The sequence below is a fragment of the Lepisosteus platostomus genome, chromosome 8, assembly GCF_059453375.1.
Source record: "Lepisosteus platostomus isolate fLepPlt1 chromosome 8, fLepPlt1.hap1, whole genome shotgun sequence".
Lineage (NCBI taxonomy): Eukaryota > Metazoa > Chordata > Actinopteri > Semionotiformes > Lepisosteidae > Lepisosteus > Lepisosteus platostomus.
The window spans coordinates 3700510-3724755 of NC_142618.1; the positions used below are offsets into that span (position 1 = coordinate 3700510).

Genomic DNA, 24246 nt, shown 5'->3' on the forward strand with positions numbered 1-24246 from the left:
AACACCTCCACTTCTTCTTGCAAAAGCTCAAAGTAATTATATGGAAAACGTCTGGAAACTCTGTACCATCGTCTCATAGTATTTTGAGCACAATTGTGCATTCATTTTCTATGTAAAAAAAATCTCCCAAAATATCTATAGTATAATTATACAACTCCTGGAAATGCATCTTCTATCACTTTGAAATTGAGAAAAAAACCAGCTTTTTATTAAAGATTTTAGTCATGGTTAATGCTGCCTGAATAAAACTAATTATCCATGCTTTGCTGGAAACTCAGTAATGAATAGATAACAAGCATGAGCACTGTATTGAGGGCGGATGTGCACAAGATAACAACTTGATAGTACATTTCCTGTTACTTTATTCTTTCAGAAATACCTCCTGGTCAAGGACTGGCAACAACGAAGCTCATTTTATAGTTTTGTTACACTCCTACCTAGCCAAAAACCACTGCGCCGCCAAAGTCAAAACCGTTATTTCTGACACAAAGCAGTCAAGCGGTTTTGTTAATTGTAATCATGAGATCGTTAAGAATGATGTCATATTAATTGTGTTTTAGGTAAACCCTTTTTACGCATTTGGTCATGTCAGAACCAGAACGAACTCTTGTGTTCCACCCAGTCATTTCAAGCGAACACGGGCACTTGGGGATATATTCATTTTAAAACTTTGTCAGAGAGTAAAAGTCATGAATTGTTGGATTATCCTCTACATCCTAAAGGTGGGCTAACAAGGCAACCTGCTGCTCAACTCTTGCAGTAGGTCTGCCCTCTGCATTGAAAACCGTTCAGTAATAAAGATCTCTCGATTGATTCACAATACCGCCAGTAACAACAATGTACAGACCTCCAGTCTCTGCAATACAAACGCGCATAAAAATGGCACAGATTCTTAGGGGCGCTCAAGCTCAGCGCACTTGCTTCGGAGGACCGTACGAGCGTCAAGCACCGACTCCCCCCTGCCTTTGAAGTCCAATCCCCGCAGGAGGCGTCCAGATTCCGATTTCAGTTGTGGAAATCTCTCATCAATGTGATGGGAAGCCCCATCCCCACGCCTCCGTCCCTCCTCTGAATTCCTGCGCGGCTTCTGGGGGACGCGCGTCTGAGCCGAGGCGGGTCACAAAACCGAGCGACCCGCTTTGGAACCGCGCGCGGAGACGGCTCCGGTGCTCAGGAATGCGCTTCCATGTCGTCCCAGCCGTCAGCTTTCTTGTGGAAATTCTGCAGAAAGAGAATTCGTTTCGCAGCGCAGAGCATTATAATCCACCCTCCTTTGATGGTTTGAAGAAGAAGGGAGGGGGGGGGAGACAACTGCGTATTCTGTGGGAATACAAATCATATTTAGACCTCGAAACGGCTAACTCCTGTTATTTCTGCTTCTCCTTTTAAGCAGTAATTTTGGATACAAACTAGGCACTGCCGAAGGAATGGGTGGGAGATGAACGACTCTGAAACCTCGCGAAAGCTAATATTGGGGAGAATAAGAATGTGGTGTCACGCATTTTCATGAAATTTACATTCTCCGCATAGACTCAGAGGGCAGCTTCGTCTCCCGTCTTTGAAGTCCGGCAAGTGTTTCACCTTGTCCCATTGATCAATAGGATTGATTACACATTAACTGAAGGAAGCCGAAATAAGAAAAAAAAACGCAGCGGGGAAAGTTCTGTTTGAAACTCCGGGAACCGGAAAGAATCCGAAACAAAAATGTTATTTTATATCGTCAGCACCATCCATACGTATGTTTTGCTACTTGTCATTTTTGGTAAGTAGCGTGTTTACACGTACTTTAAGCTAAAATTGTACAGACTTTGTAAAACAAAAATCGGAAAACATCAAGAAAACGATCACTCATAGGTCCGCTTCCGAACAGCAGTTATTCGGGTGTATGTATTGGTTTATGTAGCACACGCAGAATTGCCGAGATTTCGGTAAGAAACATTATAGATACAGTATGTTTTCTTCATTAGTTTAATGTGTGTTCCCTGCGACTCTTTTGTCCTGCTCTCCCTGTGTGATCTGTCACAGCCGTTTTTTAAAAAAATAAGGTTACATCGATGTGACTGAGACTCAACCCCAAGGTGCGACACCGGCCGGGAATTGTATTTTATTGTCGCGGCGAGTCTGTTTCATTCACATCAAGGGCACCGGGATTCACCCCACTTCTTGCTATTCATTTTAATTACTCTTATATAGTGACGATAAGAGGTTAGACAGCTACAGTGGTGTGAAAAAGTGTTTGCCCCCTTCCTGATTTCTTATTTTGTTGTATGTTTGTCACACTGAAATGTTTCAGATCATCAAACAAATTGAAATATTAGACAAAGATAACACTGCAGTTTTTAAATGAAGGTTTTTATTATTAAGGGGAAAAAAATCCAAACCTACATGGCCCTGTGTGAAAAAGTGATTGCCAATTTCTCTTTCAATTTCTCTAGCCACACCCAGGCCTGATTACTGCCACACCTGTCCTCAATCAAGAAATCACTTAAATAGGACCTGCCTGACAAAGTGAAGTAGACCAAAAGATCCTCAAAAGCTAGACATCATGCTGCGATCCAAAGAAATTCAGGAACAAATGAGAAACAGAGTAATTGAGACTTATCAGTCTGGAAAAGGTTATAAAGCCATTTCTAAAGCTTTGGGACTCCAGCGAACCACAGTGAGAGCCATTATCCACAAATGGCGAAAACATGGAACAGTGGTGAACCTTCCCAGGAGTGGCCGGCCGACCAAAATTACCCCAAGAGCACAGCGACGACTCATCCAAGAGGTCACAAAAAACCCCTCAACAACATCCAAAGAACTGCAGGCTTCACTTGCCTCAGTTAAGGTCAGTGTTCATGACTCCACCATAAGAAGACTGAGGCAAAAATGGCCTGCATGGCAGAGTTCCAAGACGAAAACCACTGCTGAGCAAAAAGAACATAAAGGCTCGTCTCAGTTTTGCCAGAAAACATCTTGATGATCCCCAAGACTTTGGGGAAAATTCTCTGTGGACTGACAAGACAAAAGTTGAACTTTTTGGAAGGTGTGTGTCCCATTACATCTGGCATAAAAGTAACACAGCATTTCAGAAAAGGAACATCATACCAACAGTAAAATATGGTGGTGGTAGTGTGATGGTCTGGGGCTGTTTTGCTGCTTCAGGACCTGGAAGACTTGCTGTGGTAAATGGAACCATGAATTCTGCTGCCTACCAAAAAATCCTGAAGGAGAATGTCCGGCCATCTGTTCGTGGCCTCAAGCTGAAGCGCACTTGGGTTCTGCAGCAGGACAATGATCCAAAACACACCAGCAAGTCCACCTCTGAATGGCTTAAGAAAAACAAAATGAAGACTTTGGAGTGGCCTAGTCAAAGTCCTGACCTGAATCTGATTGAGATGTTGTGGCATGACCTTAAAAAAGCGGTTAAGGCTCGAAAACCCTCCAATGTGGCTGAATTACAACAACTCTGCAAAGATGAGTGGGCCAAAATTCCTCCACAGCGCTGTAAAAGACTCATTGCCAGTTATCGCAAATGCTTGATTGCAGTTGTTGCTGCTAAGGGTGGCACAACCAGTTATTAGGTTTAGGGGACAATCACTTTTTCACACAGGGGCATGTAGGTTTGGATTTTTTCTCCCTTAATAATAAAAACCTTCATTTAAAAACTGCATTTTGTGTTTACTGGTGTTATCTTTGTCTAATATTTCAATTTGTTTGATGATCTGAAACATTTCAGTGTGACAAACATGGAAAAAAAAAGAAATGAGGATGGGGACAAACACTTTTTCACACCACTGTATCTGTGCAGTGGTCCTGCCTTTCAGTGTCTTGAGCTGTTTAGTCAGGAGTTTGCCTACCTGCTCCTGCTCTTCTGTGAAGTGTTTAACTGAAGGTTATCAATGGATCAGTTGCTAAGCGCGAAGGTGGAGATATTTCATTTGTTTTGATCTGGAACCTCTGATGATGACAAAGCTTTCGGGTCGCATTGGATCCCTTTGTGGCTATTCCGCGTGGTGGACAGGTTCGTGTTAGGGAAGGAGACCTTGCCCCAGAACATTTTTGTGATCACCGACATTTTGATAACTATTAACTTTTGTAGAACGGGACGCGTTCATTAATTGCTCTACACCGTTTCAGCTGAGACTTTTAAAAAATGAATTAAATCTAACTACGAGAAGAAACAATGAAAGAAACGGACGTTTTGCCACTAATCGGTCAATCCCGCGGATATATACCCTTGTCCTTGTTTCTAAAGAAACGGTACAAAACCTGCTGAAAGGGCTTGTGGTGATGTACCGATGAACGCCTACAGCAATAATTGATCTGCCAGCGCTTTAATGAAAAGCGAGACTTCTGAAATTTCTTCAATTTCTTTCAAGTTTGGTCCTCCGAAAAAACGGAGGAAAAAAGAGGGTTATAGGACGGGGGTCGAACAGTCACATCAGTTTAAAACTGCAGTTCCAGAATTACCTGTAAATGAAGACAGGAGAAAGGGAGATCCACTAATTTTTCATATTTAAAACGCGACTGTCATCTGCGTTTATTTGCGTGTTTGTAATAGAAACCTGTATTAAATGCTCTGATTACCGAGTTAATAAACGCACTTTGAGACGTGCGCATTTAAATTAATGTTACAGTACATTTTGCACTCTCACATGGAGCCGAAAGTGTTCTTTCGAAAACAAACAACAACACATTCAGAACGTGAAGGGCTTTTCGACATTTTTAATTCGTCAGTTTGTTACTGTGATAACTACTTTCCTCAGAGAGGGTTTGTACTTCATATTACGTATTAATCATTGCCGTCCTCATGATTAACCGTCATAACCACTATTTACTTGAAACCCAGAATACTATATATATATACTGTATATGTGTTTATTTCTGATAATGGCGTGACTGATGTTTTAGGATGACATGTTTCAAAACTTGTAAAATACTGCGTTAGGATGTCAGATTAAATGATCATTCTTACTATTTCTCATTACAAGGATAAAAGAAACGCCGCTGGGAATCTGTCTCAGGGACATTCGTTATAATCCGGAACCTGAGTTTTCAGGTTACAGGTTATTTTAAGAAAGGACCACTTTAACCATACCTTTAGATATATGTTTAAATCTCCCGATAATTGTGTTAAAAAATCAAATTAAATCAAAATGGTGCGCTTGCTGTTAGTAGTGGTTTGCTCTAATGTCAAATTCATAACCTGAATTTTGCTGTTGCTGTTTTTTTCCAGGGGAAAAAGCGGGATATTTTGTCTCATTTTTTTCCCTAATTACAGCCTTTAAATGATTTTGAAACTCTTCATCAACATTAAAACTTAGGTTTGGTTCGGCATATAATACAGTTTCGATACAAAGTCTTGGTTTTCAGATAGGATGGTGCAACACTGGAAATGTCGAATGTAATGCATCTTAAGGGTATTTTTAGTTAAGGAACAAGTGACATTAAGACCCATTAATATACCTTTACTGTAGTGGAAAGAGTGCTGGTCAAATGAAAGTTAATATATTGTGTGTTCCCATTTAAGCCAATGGGTATTTTATTTTGCATACTGTGTTCATTGGTTCAGAATTGCCTGTGGTCCTGGTCGTCTTGTTGTAGCTCTTCGTTGAATTTAGATTTTTCATGAATCTCAGGTGTTCTGGGACCCATGTTACAGTGCTTTTGCATTTTTGCATTGTTCTGCTCTTTTCACTCAACGGTTTTCCAGCTCCATGCAGAGACAGAATTCCGCAGTGATTGTCTCCTGAAATTTTAGCTGTTTTGTTTTAAGCTAACGATTCCTCCTGAAGGGTCAGTATTTTGCAAAGTAGTCTTTTAGGCTCCTAGATTTGTGGAGAGAGGAAAACATTACACCTGATAGATAAGGTTTGATTGGTACATGTGTAGTTTTAGCTACCACAACACTTTCTATTGACTGCTTGTGTACGGTTCACCATTGGACTTTTTGGGATTGTGGATTTAAAGTATGATCAATGTGAATTATTGTTTGCTAAAATACAAATTGGTTCTTGTAACCCAAAAGCAAATGCAGAAACGCAGAAAGGGCTAGTGGAGGCTTTGAATAAATTGTAATAACAGATACAACTCCTGATCGGGTCTATGATGTCTGAGGCTTTGACATGGCACTGTTTCTCACTGCAAACTAGAGGACACTAGCAATTCAGAAAACCGGACTTGCAATTTAGGAAGGACGTCCTGGTGTGATAAAGAAAATACCACTTGGAGTTTGAAAAGCAGAAGTGTTTTACTGAGAGCAGTCCATAACCACTTGTATCAGAAACACAAACAGGACACATTGCCAAGTGGTGGAAAGGAAGCATGGTTAAAACTATACTTGGATCTGGATCATGTGTGGTCAGACAAGTTCTGTTTTTCTCTGTTTCAAATGATTAGAGCTTTTGGGATTGTCAGCAGTCCCAGAACAGTTACCTCATTGAGCCTTTTGTGCCAACTGTAAATGTTATTGGTGGTTAAGTATTGGAACCTGTCTAGGCTCTTTGATTTAGAAAGCAGGGGTCATGAAAGGTATTAGGACACTGGGGTAGATTAGTCTCTGTGTTCCTCCTCCTGGGCCCAGGAGCTGGTACATATATTGACCAGAGCAATGCGATGAGGCTTGTGCTCAAACAAATCTTTCACTACTCCCTCAGCCTGACCGCTCTTGTCTCGATCTGCCCGAAAACCAGGGGAATGAACTGGGACAGAATTCCCATCTGGTGCTTGAAATTGTAGCACACAGCACTGGTGATCTGAGACAGGCAAGGTTTCCTGGAAGAAAAATCTGCCTTTCAGAAAAGCACAAAATTATTAGATCCCTATGCCCTGTGTTGTACAAAAAAAAAAGGTTTTGTTTTCAAAAGAGCCCTGAAAAAAGAAATACCATCTGCTTTTGTAATAGCTGTTAGGGAGTTTTCGCAGTTTAATTCCTAGTGCCTTTTTCGTGTGTGTGTGCCTGTGTACAATTTCAACCCAGGGAATCTCTGGGTGACCAAAGCCTTTGCAGCCAAAACAGATAGTACTACATTTTAAATGTACTTAATGGGAGAAAGTAAGTTTCCTTTGTGACTTCAACTTATCTGTGGATGTAGGCTCTGTTAACTATCTGCCACATGAAGCAGAGAATAATCTGCATCTAAAGCACATAAGACGAACTCTTATTTTAGTCCCTAGAAACATTAATGCTATGCAGCATCCCTCTTGTAAATCATATTATATCATATATTCAACTGGATACTCTCAGTGGAGAACTGTCAGGCTTCGTGGAATACTAGCTCATTGAGCTCAAGGTTTAGTGGTTTCTGCATCCTGTATCTCCTTCCCAACACTGGAACCAGTTATCCCGCCATGTTTCAAAGCTGACGTCGTTCAAGGAACAACAGGATGAGAGCCTCTTATCAGTGAGCTGCTAGCGCCCGAACAGACTACCTTAGGCTCAGTGTCTTAATGCTTCTTGACTGGACCATTACTAAGGGTACCAGCTGAATCGCAGAAATACATGTGCTTCATCAATGCAAGCAATATGCAGTCGGATTCAAGAGAAATCAAACCCTACCAACATTTTTTGTGCTTTCAAAAAGTTTGTGAGGGAACAAAAAGAGGTCTAGAGATAATGGGTACCAGATTAATCAGAAAAAAATATCTTTGCAGCAAAACATTTTAAACAGGAGAGATGTGAAAGAGTCTTATTTTCAGGGTAGTATATATAGTTACACTGTTACAGCCTGGAGCACTAAAATGTCTGCTTAGTAATTGTGCATTTTGCTTACCTTAATGGCAATGTTGTATCAGTGAAAGCACTACTATCTATTACCTTCATATGTATCCTGTTATGCACACTAATAGCATTCTTGTTCTTTAATGGCATTATGTTCTTCCTTGACATGCATGTTCCTGCTTGATGTTGTCATGCAGTATGTTTGGTGGAATCAATCACAATTGTTTTATTAATGCAGCATCAAGAGAGTGCTCGTCACTGCACTACGCAGACAGCAGATCAAACCCCCTGTCCCTGGAGAAGCATGTTGGAAGGCAACCAAAGGACTCCCAGTGTCACCACATGCTTAAACATCTTCACAACGGAGCCAGGATCACAGTTCAGATGCCGCCTAACATTGAGGGACACTGGGTCTCCACTGGGTGAGAGTTTCAATCAGCTTTGTACTGGGGCAATCTTTACTGGCAAAGAGATTTGATGGGAAAATGATTAACCAATACAGTGAAATGTGAGCAGTTTCATGACGTTTTCTATATATAAGTTGATGTACTCTTTTTTTTCTTGGAAGAGGGTTTTTTTGCAGCTCTTGTCTTATGAAATTACAGTATCTGGATATTGGACTCTAGAAAGAAAACTGATCATCTGAAAAACGTCAAAGTAAAAATATCTAAAGTAAAAGGCATATCACACTTATTTTGATGCTTTTGTTAGTTGTGAAGTGCCACTTAAAGCTCTTCCTGGGTCCTAGTCTCTAACTCTGTCATAGACCATGAACTGCAGGGACTGTCATGGTACAGACTGGTCGCACCGAGGCCCGAAAGTCGTGGTGTTCAGTGCGGAGCTTCTGGGTGAAATGTGCTCTCAGTGATAAATTTGACCTAACCGCATTTAAAATTCTTCTGTACTGCACAGAAGTCCACAAGAAAAGAATGTGTCTGTAACTTTAACTTCCACAGCTGACCAAAAAAAATCTTGCAAAGATTTTAGGATTTAATATGATGTGCGGCATGCCTTTTCTAAGAACCTGGCTCCTTATAAAGACGCAGCAGTTAAGACTTTTCTCACCGCTCAGTCCCCTCCTTTCAGAAACCGTGTCCTCGGAGTTAAGGTTTGTCTGCAGGAACAGCTGCCTTCAGATGTGAAACAGGAGAGACCAGCAGCTGTCAGAGGCTTTATTCCAGTTCACTGCAGAGAAGACTGGGAGCTATTCAAAATGCCTAGGCTTAAGTAAATCATCGCAGATTGTTTTGATGCAAATAATGTGAATTAAGAACCTAGGATGATAAATATCAAAGAGATATTTATGTTTGTTGATTTGCAGAACCATGTCATTTTTCAAAACGCACCCATAATAGGTTTGAAATGCCAACTCCTTTATACTCAAACGGTGTGCACTTAACTGTCTTTAATTTACATTTCAGAGACATAAAATAGTACAGTCTCCTGTCTCTGACACCGACTGAAAAGGTGTAAGAATAGTGATTTGTAATTTCCAATTGAAAATAACAGACAAACTGGCAAGTGTCTCATCTCCCCAAGTGAGAAAACAGACAAAGGTTTAAATGGCAACATTGAGCTGTGTGGAGCGTTTACTACTATGAGGATATGGTTTGTACTGGTTCAGGAAACCAGGGGTTAGACATAGCATACAATGTGTTTTATTATATACTTAATACATCAAGGAATATAAAAGATGTCTGTGACAGAAAGCTGAAGCCTTCCAGGTTGTGCTAAAAGAAGAAATTCTGTTTCTATAGTATTCATAATCCTTTACTTGAAGGAAGCAAATTAGAAAAGAAGTAATCCAAGAATGTCAGTTCCATTAGCTACACGGCAATCTCAGCCTGAACAAAATAATGTTAATACATAATATGGAATGCAACGGAAAAATAATTATTTGTAATCAATATTCTTCAGACTACTGAAGTGGAGCCTTCTTTAAAGTTTCTTCTTTACAAACATTAGGCCTGACACTGACATTACAGTTCAGATGTAGTCCATGTAGGTCTTGAATCGTAAAGATTCAATGAAACCTTTAAGTGTAAATATCTCTACATTTGCCTGAGTTTCCTGAATGAAACCCAGATAAATGCATTTATTTGGCTTTTGTTAAGGTCCACTGTTGGTAAAAAAGAGGTGTGCTGTAACAGGTTTTTGCGTATGTTTTTCTTATGTTGTTTTGCACACTCAAGCGTATCATTTTTCTTCACTGTATTTCCTGATGGCCAACAGCTGGGATGCAGAACATGCGAAAATATTTCTGGGATACGTGGGATAGTCGCACCTTGTTCTGATTTTCAATTAAATTAAAATCTTTAAAATTAAAATCAAATAAATTAAAATTAAAATTAGCATGGAATAAACCTATTACTTGTTCCTTTGCAGCCTACGTATGCTGACGCAGCTACCCACCTAAATTAAAATATGTAAACCATCTATACATACGCGAGTATGAATAGCTGAATTTTCATTCGTGTTGAAGTGTTAATCGAGGCTAAACTAAAAGCTTAAACAGATCAGACGCAGCTTAAACACTATGTTACACAATCTAGTCAGCTTTGAATAACATTATGACAAATTATGTGATAAGAACTGGGTTCAATTCTGTTCCTGGGGTACTGTCTGTGTGGAGTTTGTATGTACTCCACCATGTTTGAGGGGGTTTCTCTGGGTGCTCTGGTGTCCTCCCACAGTTGAAAGACCTGCTGGTAGATTAATTGGCCTCTTGGAGAACTGGCTTAGGTGTGTGTGTGTCTGTGTGAGTGAGTGTGAGTGTGAGTGTGTGTGTGTGTAGGTGCCCTGCAGCATCCTTGCCCTGTGCCTATTGCTTGTCAGGATAGACTCCAGCTCCCCCGTGACCCCGAGTTGGAAGAAGAGTTCATTATCCTTTAAGGCAGGTTTCACCTTGCCACTAGAGCCTCGTTTGCAATTTGCAGGTTCATACAATGAAATACACAGCCCCACGCCAGACCATGAAGTCCAGCAAATTCTCCCGGGACTCTGCTCCTGCTCCTTCCTGAAAGCCATTGCCGCACACGCGACAGGTGCTACCCCGTGGGGGAATAACTGTGGACTGGGCTCCACAGCCAGATTACACCCTTATGTTAACCGGTGGTTCCTTGAAGAAGACAGTACATGTATGCAAGCTCTTTTTTGAACCTGAGATTGGGCAATTTATGAAGTAGTTTACCAAGCTGCGTGGCTAAATCCAGACATTTCTGGACCGTTAAGAAGTGACTGGATAGACAGCAATGAGGGCTTTTTTTCCTGTGTCTTTTGTTCTGTTTAAGCTGCATGTAGGTTGATGAATGAGATCTGTTTGACATGTTTAGAGCTGGGGACTGAGGTTGGGGTGGGCTTTGATAAGGACGGTGGAGCATAGACAGTCTTCTTCCTCTTCCTCTGTGAGAACGTCTTCTGGAGAGGTTTGGGTGTGTACATGGCACTAGCACAGACCCGTGCTGTGAGCAAAGTCTACCCACCCACACTTGTTTTACCCTCTTAGCAGCTACAAAGAGTAAACTCTGTCCCTCTTGGTGTTCCCCTCTGCGTCTGCCTTTGTGAAAATCCCCAGGGAAGCTCAGGTGTCTGTCACTGGTCTTGTTAAAAACAGGGTCTGTCTTTAGTCTCGTCAGTGACACAGTAGAGTGCGTTTCCTTTCACACTGTAGAAGAAATGAATTAATGCTCAAAATCATGAGACTCTACCAGCATTCCTCTCTGTATTGGGGAGAAGTCCTACGGGGAGTGAAAATGCAATCGTGCCTTTTCAGCGTAAAACTCTACTCCTCGTGCTGAGTAACAGACGCTGAGCAAAGCAGTATCAAATGTGACTGTACCGTGGCACCAATGCCGGGTTTTGATTCTCAAGGGGGTAAGGTGTTGATTCAGTATGACCAGAAACGTTTGGGTCATTTAAAAAAAAAAAAACACGTAACGAAAAGCGGGGGAAAAAAGGCTTCTGTCGTTCTGCTCCGCCGGCTGATGTTTCTCCCCGTGCTCCGCAGCTGCGAAGTGAGGCCGGGCCCGGAGTTCCTCACCAGGTCCTACCAGTTCCACCACAACCACACCTTCCAGGCCTTCCAGTTCTACTACGGGGACAACCACTGCACCACGCCCTCCTACACGCTGGTCATCCGGGGCAAGCTGCGCCTGCGCCAGCCCTCCTGGATCATCCGCGGCGGCACGGAGGCCGACTACCAGCTGCACCGCACCCAGATCGTGTGCCACAGCCAGGCGGTGGCCCGGGACATGGGCCGGCGGCTGGGCCGCGGCTGCCGGGGGCTGGCGCGCGGGGGCGAGGCCTGGGAGCCCGGCGTGGCCTACGAGCTGTGGGGCGAGGAGACGGGCTGCGACTGCTCGCGCGCGCTCAACTTCGCCATGCACGAGCTGCAGCTGCTGCGCGTGGAGAAGCAGTACCTGCACCACAACCTGGACCACCTGGTGGAGGAGCTCTTCCTCGGAGACATCCACACCGAGCCCGCGCAGAGGATGTACTACCGGCCCTCCAGCTACCAGGCCGCCCTGCAGAACGCCAAGGTGAGCCGGGAGACTCGCGCCTTTCCTGCACGCCCGCTTCCAGAGCGCATCTGCTGTATAATGAGCTGCATGATTTGGCCGAAAATGGGAAACTCTGTACTGTTCCAAAATTTAGAGGACTGCAACATGCCCGTTTAAGATGCACATAAAAAAAATGTCTCCTGCGTTTTTTATCTTTTTTTAATTGAATGTGCTTTATTAAATCAGATAAAGCACATTACATTGGTGGTAACAGTACGTGTTGCCTGCATCACGCAAAAGGGTTTTCCTTTTTCCTGCTTTCTGAAATGCCCAGACGTGAGTCCTGGAGTGCGCAGTCTGTGTGACTTGACCGAAGAAGGTAGGGCTGGGCTCCTGGGTTCCCTGTAGGCAGGGAGTTTGAGGTGGTTTCAACAGAAGTAAATAAAGTGGGGATCGTAGCACCCTGCTCCACGCTGGGTATGCCTGCAGAAACTGCATCTCGAAGATCACTCCAGGGGGAATGGCAGGCAAAACATGGAGGATGGGTTTTAGATAAGATAAGATCATTTTATTGGCCATATGCAATTTCTTGTATTAGGAATTTGTCTTTTCGCATACCCCAGCTTGCTCTCCATGAGACACACAGACAGGGAGAGAAGCTGGGGGTCAGAGAGCAGGGTCAGCCATTTATACGGCGCCCCTGGAGCAGTTGGGGTGAAGGGCCTTGCTCAGGGGCCCAACAGAGTAGGATTCCTCTGCCAGCTGCGGGATTTGAACCGGCAACCTCCCAACCACAGGTGCAGATCCTCAGCCACAGAGCCACCCCCCTGCCCTGGGGTTTGGAGTTGCAGTTGTGTTTGTGCGTCACAAATTCATGGCATTGCGAAAACAAATGCACTCGTTAGTATAAATAAAGGTATGAAAAATCGTTGGGAAAACAAATACGGTTTTATACAATAATAAGTCACAATGTAATCTGAAACACAACAAAACGCCTTTTACTGCAGATAATGGAAATGGGCAGCAAAGGGAACAATGTGGAAAAATACAACTAATTGCTTATTTAAAAATATTTTCGATTGTCGTGAGCTTGGACTTCTTTGTGTGTGAAGGTCATGATTGCAAAATCCCAAGTGTAAATGAATAGGATGTATAAAATATAGGAATAGATCTGATCTAAGTCTCGTATGAAAGTGATTACAGCAAGTAAAGCATAATAAAGTGTTTGAAAATTATACTATATTAAATATTTTAGTACATCAATAGTAATAATAGTAATAGTACACAATAATATTATCTTAATAATATAATTATTATCTATAATCTTATTGTATTGCAGATGACTAAAATAAGATTACTAGAACCACCACAAGAGCAAACAAATCTAGTTTCTGAGATGTGTTCATACATTTACGCTCCTATTGTGCTGCTAGTGTTTCTCAAACCTGAAACCCGAACTGTTGTTTTCTGACTGTTGAACAGGGGTTTAACTGTGAATGTGAAATTCCTGATTAAGATAAATAGGAATCTATGCTCCCTGCTCTTTAGATTGAATGCTTGTACAGGTTTTGAAATGTGTGGAGTTATTCCTTATCCACAAAACACTTAGAAGAGCTGGGAACTACATTCCCAAATGTAAAATTGTGGAGGGGCTGACAACGGCCAAGTCCAGTCAGACTCAGTAATGCACAATCCCTCCGGACGTTATTTCCTCTCCTGAACTGTTATAAGTACCTGCTTGTTGCCCTTCTCCACCCCACTTCCCCTCTGCAGCTGCCCCTTGGTCACCCTTCACTCTGCACGGGGGTCTAAACCACCTTAGGAATTATTTGAAATTATCCGCCAGATGAAGATTGGCTAAAAAAAAGTGATTTTTCATAACATTATATATGAGAGAATTTTGTGTGGAATATTACAGGTGGGTGATGTATGTTTTGCACAAAAGAACCTTCATGGAAATCAATTTTGCAGGCTTAATTCAAATTGAAAAATAGTTCACCCCGTCTCATGTGTTTTGAGAAATTAGTCTGGAGCATGAAATTCTGCACTGTCAGCATCTTAACACGTAAAAGCGCCTGTAGGACAAAAACATCTTTGTCCAAATGCTGACTCATGATTGTAGCTATTCTGTAAAGGTGGTCAGGGATCCAAAAACCTGTTTATGACCAACTAATTATTTCATATTAATAATAATAGATATGGCGTTTTAAAGTCGGTTATGAAATGAAATTCACAAACTCCCATATGTAGCCTAGTTTTATCATTTTCAGCGATTGCGGTTTGATTTCTAGTGCGCAACAAGACAACAGATTGGAATGTTCTCATCACTTTGCACACTACTAATATATGACAGGACTTTAATTCCAAGAAACATGGGAATTATTTTAAAATTTCTACATCTTATTTAACCTCTCCATCTTGCGTTTGGCTAAATTGGAATTAACAGAAGAGCTTACGAAAATGAGAAGCCTGCAAGATGACTGCAGAAGCAGAGGGCCTCTGAGCTATCTCGAAGTCTGGAGAGCACATCTCCATGACAAATGAACATTTTCCAACGTATCTTTCTGTTGTGTAGTTTGGTGCTTTTGAAACGGATCTAAGAATCTATGCCGCACAAATAAATCTAATTAAAAGCAAATGAATGACTTAAGTGGTTCCAAATCCACAGGCTTCAGCTATAAACAAACGCATTTCGTCAGTACCCCAAACTTCTCTGCCTTCGCCACAAACGGCAAGAATGAAAATGTGTTTTCCACATGACAGTCGCAAACAATCTGCTCCATTCGTACAACAGAGAAGGAAGTCTGACTCGGCTCCATCACTGCAGCGCGAGTCTCAAGTGAGAGAATATTCCAGCTGGATTCTCCTGCGTCCTCATGCAGGTGGGACAGGGGCATTACGAGAGTACCCCGTCTTCAAGAGAGGGAACTGAAACCATCGGAATGGGCGATGTTGATCTTCAAGCTGCTTGCAGCAACAAACGTTGCTGTGTTGCAGTTCAGTGCTGCTTTTCAATCCAGCTCGTGCAGTGTGATGGAAACAGGCAAAGGAGAGCGAATACTAAGCAGTACCCCTGTGTTACTGTAATTCTCCAACGCTGGAGAATCTGAGAATCTGACACGCAACAGGCACTGAAGCCTCCATTTGTTAAGAAGGGATGGTTTCTTTTAAAAAAACATCTGGCTGGCCTTTATACTTTATGTCCTATTTTTTGTATTTTCGACATTATGTCTTTCTGATAAATGAGATGAAAATATGATGTATTTTCTTTATTTTACTTTCTAAGATGGGGGATTCCTTTGTGCATGGCTCCAAGTGACTGTATTGACGCAAGGGCGGGATACCACAGTGTAATGAGTAATTTTAGACAGGTTTCTGGCCTAGCTGTATAGGTGATTCACATAGTAATAGAACTGTATGTGGTACATACAGTACTGATTTGTACTCATTGTAATGCACTGTAATGCAATATTTTTGGGACTCGGTCTGTTCTGAAGTCCACAAAGGGCATTAATGCTCCCATGAAAAGGAATTCATAGTTACAAAGGCTAGTGAGTGCTAGGCTGTTAAAGCTCAGATGTGAAGCTTTGCATATTGCTGGTCACGACTGTCTTTCACCCACTCATCCGTCACTGACTGACCCCATCCAGATGACAAATTGAACTCGCACCGCACACCCGATCACATGAGCCGTTGAAGTGGTGACGCGTGCCGTTTGTGCCGTGATCATGCCCTCTCCGCTGTAAGAATGGGCACGGAGGATGGTTCTCATCCCTGACCCACACGCAGCTCCTTTATACTTGACCAGTCTGAGAAAGAGAGATGAGAGAAAGAGCCGAGCAGCAGCATTGGGGGGAAAATTCAGCGGCGAATAGCAGCTGGTGATTCACGAGAGATATTCACACTGCCTAGACTGAAAACAGCTCTTGCCGGTTTTCTTACTTTGGTGAAGCTATCGTGATATATTATTTCCGGCTCCTTAACTACCCGGTGATGTCCTCATATGTGCGATTTTTATTTTCAGGTCTGTTCCAGCATAATATATCAAGCTTCTGACAACCCAATTTTCAAAGTAAATGAAAGACAATGACACGGCGAGGACAGGCCCTAGAGGAAATGTGCTGTGCTCTGTCCGTGTGGCGATGAGAGCTAGTTTACCTGGCCTTCACACTTCCTGGCCATCAGCTGTGTTAAGCCTCTTCAGCTGTTGCTGCTGGAGTTAGTGAGTCCGGCGAATTTCTGAATACAAATAATGTCTGCAAAATACACCTGACAGGGCAAATGACATATGGCTTTGCTTAAAAAAGAACAGGAAGCCTCTCGTGTTAAAGACTGGTTTCTGAATCCCTCGCGTTTCCACAGAAGTGAAAGGTAAAGCGCACTAGTGAAGGAGCCAGCTCTGAATGAGACCGAATGTACTGTAGGGGCGCGAGGAGTCACAGCACAGCCCAGTGAAGGTTTGAGATGAGTCTGATTTTTAATCAGACTGGCTCTTCTGGAGAACACTGAAGGAGACATGCACAGGGTATATTTCCCACAGTGCAACAGGGTTTTAATAGTCCCAGTGCAGCCATGTTATTACCATGAATGGGGGTTTAAGAGTCCATATTCTACTTATGGTCCAGTGGCAAGTCCTGATGATGTTATCCTCCCTTTCAGCTATTCCTGAGGGGTCAGGTACAACAGCAGGTGTCTGTTCAAAATTCTCTCAAGCCAGATGAGGAGCAATGTCCCCAGGCCAGAGTCAAATTTCTATAATACACAATCAAATGTTATACATCTGACACGTTAAGACGGCTGTGAATTAAAATTTCACTGATGCTGTAGCAATTTGAATTTGTTGGAATAAAATGATGAGCAGCACTGTTGCTGTGGAAGAGCATATTGCCAATTTGAAGTTGCCTGTTTTTGTCTGTTCTTTTATTATCTCATTCACATAAACTCAGTTGGCCACTTCCCTGAGGAAAGGAAAGAGGATAGAACATTTTACAGGCCCTTAAAGATATATTTAAGTTAATCTGCTATTACTAAATTATATTTGCCTTTGAATTTCTTTCACATCCTGTTTAAATATATTTAATCCCTTTATTTAAGGAGTGAATGGAAAGCTATGCAATTTAAAAATGGTAAAACCGCAAATAAAGAAACAAGGATTTACCTAAGGCTACAATTTGTCATTGGTATCTCTGGCCATATTTAACCAGACTGATGCTTCAGTATGCTCAATCTATGTAGGAGTTCATGTAGGCAACCTACTGCAGAAACAGAAGAGCAAGGTACGTTCCTGCATTTGGAAAACACAATAGGAAAAACTGCTTAAATGATCCGGGGACAAAGACATTACTGTGCACAAGACACGAGTTCTCTTTTCACTGGCATAAGTGTACTTGTACTGTATGTGATTGTGGTAACACTGGAATGAGACTAAACTAAAGACACTTATAACTCCTTCGGTCGCCATTACACGGTTTAGCAAAAGACATGATCTGTTACAGCGATTTGTGCACAGTGTACTGTACCATCGGACACAGTTTGCATATAGCCACGCCCTGTTTATAAAATAAAAGCCCACAGAACCCAGAGCGTCTTGAGACGGGGACATATTGGGGGATTCAGTCTGCGCCCGTGCTCTTCTCTTCCACTGGAGTAATGCCAGTATGCCACAGCAGGAAGATGGAAGAAGCCAGAAGCCATTCACAATATCTGCGGAAGCAGATGCAGATGGGAGAGGAGTGTGACGCATGTGCAAGGACTTGTGGTTCATGAAATTACAGTGTTTACAAAAGCGTAATGATAAATGACGGAACCGTTCAGCCTTTAAGGCTCATACATTGTATATTATTCTTTTCTTAAAACACCCTTAATTTTGGAACGAGTTTACAGTCTGCAGACATTTCAGAGAATGTCAGCTAGTTTTTTTTCCCCTCTTTAGCTCTGTTAACGGTTTGTGTCTGAGAAAGGACTGCGGACCCCGGGCAGACAGTGACTTCCCCACAGAGCCATAACATGTTTTAAAAGGCAAATAAAACATCTCACATACCCTTCCTGCTGGACAGCGTGAATACAGCAGGTTACAGCAAGCCCTCTCTTGCCTCTCTGTTTCAGGCAGGACACTTTCAGGCGGGTGAAGGGTTCAATTCTCTCTCTGTACACCATGTTCAGCAAAAAACCAGTAGCAACATTAAATGTATCTGCTGTTGATAAAACTAGGGGCCTCCAGACACAAAGAATGCTTGTTTTAATAATCCCAAAGAATTGTTTTTGTGTAGAAGACCAATCGCGACTACCTGTTTTTAGAAAACACTGATACAACTCAGTTACTTAGAAATCTTGTGATTGTCGTAGAAGTTTGCTTAACCAATAGAAATCCAGTACGATTGAAGATTTCCTTTATGAGGCTTAAGCTCTTTGTCTTCCTTATCAAGTAAGTGTATAAAAGGCCAGCTGTAGTTTTCCTTGTCAGAATCATCCTCCTAATTGCAGGGAGGGTGCTTCTTTTCCGCCCTCTCGGGCAGGACACTCAGACTGGTCTGTCTCAGACTGGTCCCTCTCGGGCAGGTACACTCTCAGACTGGTCCCTCTCGGGCAGGTACACTCTCAGACTGGTCCCTCTCGGGCAGGTACACTCTCAGACTGGTCTGTCTCAGACTGGTCCCTCTCGGGCAGGACACTCTCAGACTGGTCCCTCTTGGGCAGGTACACTCTCAGACTGGTCCCTTTCGGGTAGGTTACACTCTCAGACTGGTCCCTCTTGGGCAGGACACTCTCAGACTGGTCCCTTTCAGGCAGGTTCACTCTCAGACTGGTCCCTCTCGGGCAGGTTCACTCTCAGACTGGTCCCTCTCGGGCAGGTTCACTCTCAGACTGGTCCCTTTCGGGTAGGTTACACTCTCAGACTGGTCCGTCTCAGACTGGTCCCTCTCGGGCAGATACAGTCTCAGACTGGTCCCTCTCGGGCAGATACAGTCTCAGACTGGTCCCTCTCGGGCAGGTACACTCTCAGACTGGTCCGTCTCAGACTGGTCCCTCTCGGGCAGGTACACTCTCAGACTGGTCCGTCTCAGACTGGTCCCTCTCGGGCAGGTACACTCTCACTGGTCCGTCTCAGACTGGTCCCTCTCGGGCAGGTACACTCTCAGACTGGTCCCTCTCGGGCAGGTACACTCTCAGACTGGTCCCTCTCGGGCAGGTACACTCTCAGACTGGTCCCTCTCAGACTGGTCCCTCTCGGGCAGGTACACTCTCAGACTGGTCCCTCTCGGGCAGGTACACTCTCAGACTGGTCCCTCTCGGGCAGGTACACTCTCAGACTGGTCCCTTTCGGGCAGGTACACTCTCAGACTGGTCCCTCTCAGACTGGTCCCTCTCGGGCAGGTACACTCTCAGACTGGTCCCTCTCGGGCAGGTTCACTAACCGGCGATGGTTTATTTCAGAACCACGACCAAGGGTGCATCCCCTGCCGGATCATCTACCGGTCTGACGAGCACCACCCGCCCATCCTGCCCCCCCGGGCCGACCTGAGCGTCGGGCTGCACGGCCAGTGGGTGAGCCAGCGCTGCGAGGTGCGCCCCGAGGTGCTTTTCCTCACGCGCCACTTCGCCTTCCACGACAACAACCACACCTGGGAGGGCCACTACTTCCACTACTCCGACCCCGTGTGCAAGCACCCCACCTTCAGCATCTACGCCCGGGGCCGCTACAGCCGGGGCGTCCCCTCCGCCCGCGTCATGGGAGGGACCGAGTTCGTCTTCAAAGGTAACTCCGGCGCTACGAGGCCTTTACCCAGTGGGTGGCGGGATTAAAATTGATTGATTGATTGATGGTGTCTGATTAAAAATCCCAGGGCGCTTCTCAAAAAGAGTAGGGGTGTAACCCCGGCATCCTGACCAAATTTCCCCCTCATCTTTACCCATCATGGCCTCCTAATAATCCCCCTCTCTGAACTGGCTTCGTCACTCTGCTCTCCTCCCCACTGGGAGCTGGTGTGTGGGGGGCGGACTGGTGCATCACCCAGGTGGGGCTGCACACTGGTGGGGGTGGAGTGGAGTGTCCAGGAAAGCGCTGTATAAGTGTGAGGATATAGTTAATTATGATCGTGTTGCGACCGATGTTCCCCGTTGTTTTTCGGTCAGAAGGTCTTACTGAAGCTCCGGGTCCTCAAGCGTCTTCCTCTTCCTCTTCCTCTTCCCCCTGCCAGTGAACCACATGAGGGTGAAGCCCATGGACCTGGCCACCACCTCCCTCCTCAACGTCTTCAACGGCAACGAGTGCGGCGCCGAGGGGTCCTGGCAGGTGGGGGTCGAGCAGGACGTGACCCCCACCAACGGCTGCGTGGCGCTGGGCATCCGCCTGCCCCACACGGAGTACGAGCTCTTCCGCATGGAGCTGGACCCGCGCGGCCGGTACCTGCTGTACAACGGCCAGCGGCCCAGCGACGGCTCCAGCCCCGACAAGCCGGAAAGGAGGGCCACCTCCTACCAGACCCCGCTGGTGCAGTGCGCCTCCAGCAGCCGGGCCGCGGAGGCCGGGGCCGAGGACGCCGACGCGGCCCAGCGGCTCCGCGGCAGCGCGGGCGGCGGCCCGGACTCGCGGCTGGAGGCCGTCTGCGCCCTGGCCGTGGCCTGCTTCCTCCTGCATTGCAGCTAAGGGGACACAGGAGAGAGAGGCGGCCTTTCTAATCGCGCTGAGCGGGGGGGGGGACTGAGACACCCCTGGGTGGGCTGGCCTCTCGCCTCGAGGGGGGGCCGTGTGTTTGCTCGATGTCCTCGAAACGCTCTTCTTTCGCACCAGGGGCGGGCGGAGGGGGAGCTGCCGTCCAGTTCAGCCGCACAGCAGCAACTGCACTTTATTAAGGGCAGAGGAAGATTTTTGACTGGAAGGGGACAGGAAGGACATTACGAATTCAGTGCGTTTTTTTTTTTTACTGTTTTGCATTTGCTGTTACGATTTAAAAACAGTATACAGTATATATAAAGCTTACTGTGCCTACCAATTTAGATTAGTACTGATGACTACAGTGCCTTTAAATGCTAAATGTGAAGGTGCACCAAAGCACTATGTAGACTCTTTCGAGGTTGCACTTTTTTGAAGAAAAGTGCAGCACATGGCCCATATTGAATCTCATCAGGGGGCTAGAGGAGAATAGAGATAATGTTTATAATGTTAAATACAATGTTACTTTCACATTTTGCTTTTGTTGTCAATTTGTCTTAACAAAAAGTGTTTTAAAATGTACAGTATGTGACACATTCTTTTTTTTCTCCATATACCGTAGACAAAAAGTGCCCATTTGGTCCTACACTATTTTATTTATGTGATTCTGAAGATCAAATGACAAACCTGGGTTTTTTTCTGGGATAATAAGTAGATCCTCGTGAGCAGACTGTGCCTCAGTGTTTTTGTAAACTGCATTAGTGTCCCTTGAGGTCTCTGAGGGTAGAATTGATGGAGTCATAAATTTACCTAGAAAATGATTGGGTTGCCATGTGTCAGGCATTGCCTAGATGACTTTGTACCATGTGTGTCTGCAGAACTGGATTATCTCTAGACAAATGAAACATTTTATACTGTATTTTGACCTACTATCACACCACGTTCCTGTCATTTTTTTGCGTTCTTTGTTTCTAGGAATGACACCGCACGTTTTCCTTTCAAAAATATTCCCAAAGACAGCAAAGCAAACGACAGCAGGTGCTGTTTCTACACAAATGTAGCAAGACCACTCTAAAAGTGCAGCTTCTACAGGACTAGTAATACGGTACAGAGAGGCCTTATCAAAAGCCACAGTGATTGTTACGTTTCCCAGTTCAAAACTAACAGCCGAAGCACTGCTCACACCAGACTGTAGTTTTCTTCCAACTAAAATATGTATCTTTAGAATTTTCAAATCACTGTTTATCGGAAAGCCAGGTTTGCTGGTGAGGGAGCAACCTAGTCTATCCCAGACGTTTCAAGGCAAGAATGAAACCGCACGACTGCTCGCTCCATAGATGAGACCCCAGTCAGGTGCAGAGCCACAGAGAAAGGGAGCATTTGAAATTGTCACACCTAGTCATGTAACGGGGAGGTAGGAAGAAACTGGAGCACCCAGAAAATACCCACATGAACACGGGGGGAACATGCAAACTCTGCACAGAATGATCCCCAGCCCAGAATCAAGCCCTGGACCACAGAGTCAAAATGAAATTCTATAAAAATATTTTTCTTAAAGCTTTACTCAGGTAAACTCCAGAAAGACACTCTTGGAGAGAGTCTACCTTTGTTTAATCTCAGCCCTACATCTGGAAAGAAAAACACGAAGTTGCTCTGGGAGACCCAGTGGCTGTGTTCCCTGTCTTGGCTCACTGTCCCTCTGTCTAACCACTAGAACACACTGTGGCTTGGTGGCGGTCCAGATTGCCACAGTTCAAAGGAAAGACTGGAGAAAAAAAACATCTGCTGTTCTCCATTTGACCTCTCTTGTCCTTTTATCAAGACAAAGGGCTTGGTTTGAAGTGTTATAGGTAATATTGGGTTGAACTCATTCAGTGTAACACTGTGATAATTCTGTTTACACAGAATGTTAGCCTAGATACATTTTATGTGTAATCACCTGTCAAAATGCTTTACGTATACAGTGTTATGAGGCTGTGACATAAGAAAAATTAGAAAAATGTATCAATGAGCTGAGCGAAACACAGAATTCTCAGCTACAGTTTTTGTTTAAAGGTTTTGCACAATATTAAGATAATGCGATGCAAAACTAATCAATAATATGAACATCCCAAAGATGATCATACTGCTGTAATTGTTCCTTTTCACCCTGTAGCAAATGGGCGCCTGCAATGGAGACAGCCAAGACAGATAATGTGCAACTCCAGCATCGCTCCATTGGCCAAAGCAAAGCGGCTGTTCCGTCATTGCTGGGCTTCACATTAAGTAGTGTAGTTTCTGTGTTAACTTGGGTAAGCTAGTAGGATGCAGCTTTTTTTAAACAAAATTATGTCATTAATTACATTTCCATTGGCTGGAACGCTCCTGGTTAGAGGAACCACACATTCCGGGTTCATTTCTGAGGTTATGTTCTCACTACACTCTATGTTTAGTGAGTTAATTAAGTTTAAAGCAGAGATGATTTTGAATTGCTCCGTGCACCAGATGTATGGAATTCAGCTTTGAAAATACCGGGAAGAGTAACTGGATCATTACTGGAAGGGAGCAGTGTTTCTACTCCTGTCGTTGTTGGAGACCCCTAATCTTCTGCCAAAGCAATCAGAAAGGGTGGGATCTTTACATTTGAATCGGCTTTTCACTCAGTTGCTTTTTAATGACAAACAGCAATTCTCTTACTCCATCTCTACACTATCCTGCCAAACGCACTGGTATCTCCACACAGCAAAGGATGAATAGAGGGGGACAGGGGAGGAAGACTGTGTAGTTCCCATTTTGCTCACATGACCTCCAGTGAAGAGAGAAGGTGCGTGAACCGGCGGTATAATCCCTGATTTTCGAATGCTGCAACGGGACCTGAATCGAACCCTCAGATGTCACCAGCCCGAAGCAGTTCAGTAAGGAAGACTGGGCCAGAATTCCTACAAGCTGATGCAGGGGACTGATGGACAGTTACAGGAAATGTCGAGTTGAAGACGCTGCTGCTGAAGAAGGTTCTCCTGTAGTGTTTCTGGTTTTCGAGCAGATACGGTATTACAGCAGGGTGTTTCGTTTACAGTTTCACCAGTTGCAACAGAGAAGGGGCTCTGTGAGAAATGGGCTCAGTCTCATAGACAATGTGCTTGAGATACTGCATTCCCTTGTTAAATAAATTATTACATTTCTGACGCCTCAGATCTTTTCTGTACACAGCCCCACCAGCCTGTGACTGGAAGGTTGCCGGTTCAAATCCCATGGCCGGCAGAGGAATCCTACTCCGTTGGGCCCCTGAGCAAGGCCCTTAACCCTAACTGCTCCAGGGGCGCCGTACAATAGCAGACCCTGCGCTCTGACCCCAAGCTTCTCCCTGTCTGTGTGTCTGTGTCTCCATGGAGAAAAGCTGGGGTATGCGA

General features: G+C 44.2%; 1 protein-coding gene across 1 annotated transcript; it reads left to right on the top strand.

Moving 5' to 3' along the window:
* The first annotated feature begins 623 nt into the window (after positions 1–623).
* LOC148655517 (protein APCDD1-like) lies at positions 624–24018 on the top strand. Its single transcript, XM_088642066.1, has 5 exons — positions 624–1762; positions 7944–8127; positions 11712–12243; positions 19639–19960; positions 20403–24018. The coding sequence occupies exons 1-5, from the start codon at positions 1705–1707 to the stop codon at positions 20849–20851; spliced, it is 1545 nt and encodes a 514-aa protein (XP_088498192.1). The 5' UTR covers positions 624–1704; the 3' UTR covers positions 20852–24018.
* The last annotated feature ends 228 nt before the right edge of the window (positions 24019–24246 follow it).

Bases quoted from the DNA above. Each gene is read 5' to 3' on its own strand.
- LOC148655517 (XM_088642066.1), top strand. From the start codon at position 1,705: ATGTTATTTTATATCGTCAGCACCATCCATACGTATGTTTTGCTACTT. The intron at 1,763-7,943 runs GTAAGTAGCGTG...TTATTAATGCAG, and splicing joins TTTGCTACTTGTCATTTTTG to CATCAAGAGAGTGCTCGTCA. The intron at 12,244-19,638 runs GTGAGCCGGGAG...GGTTTATTTCAG, and splicing joins CCGCCCTGCAGAACGCCAAG to AACCACGACCAAGGGTGCAT.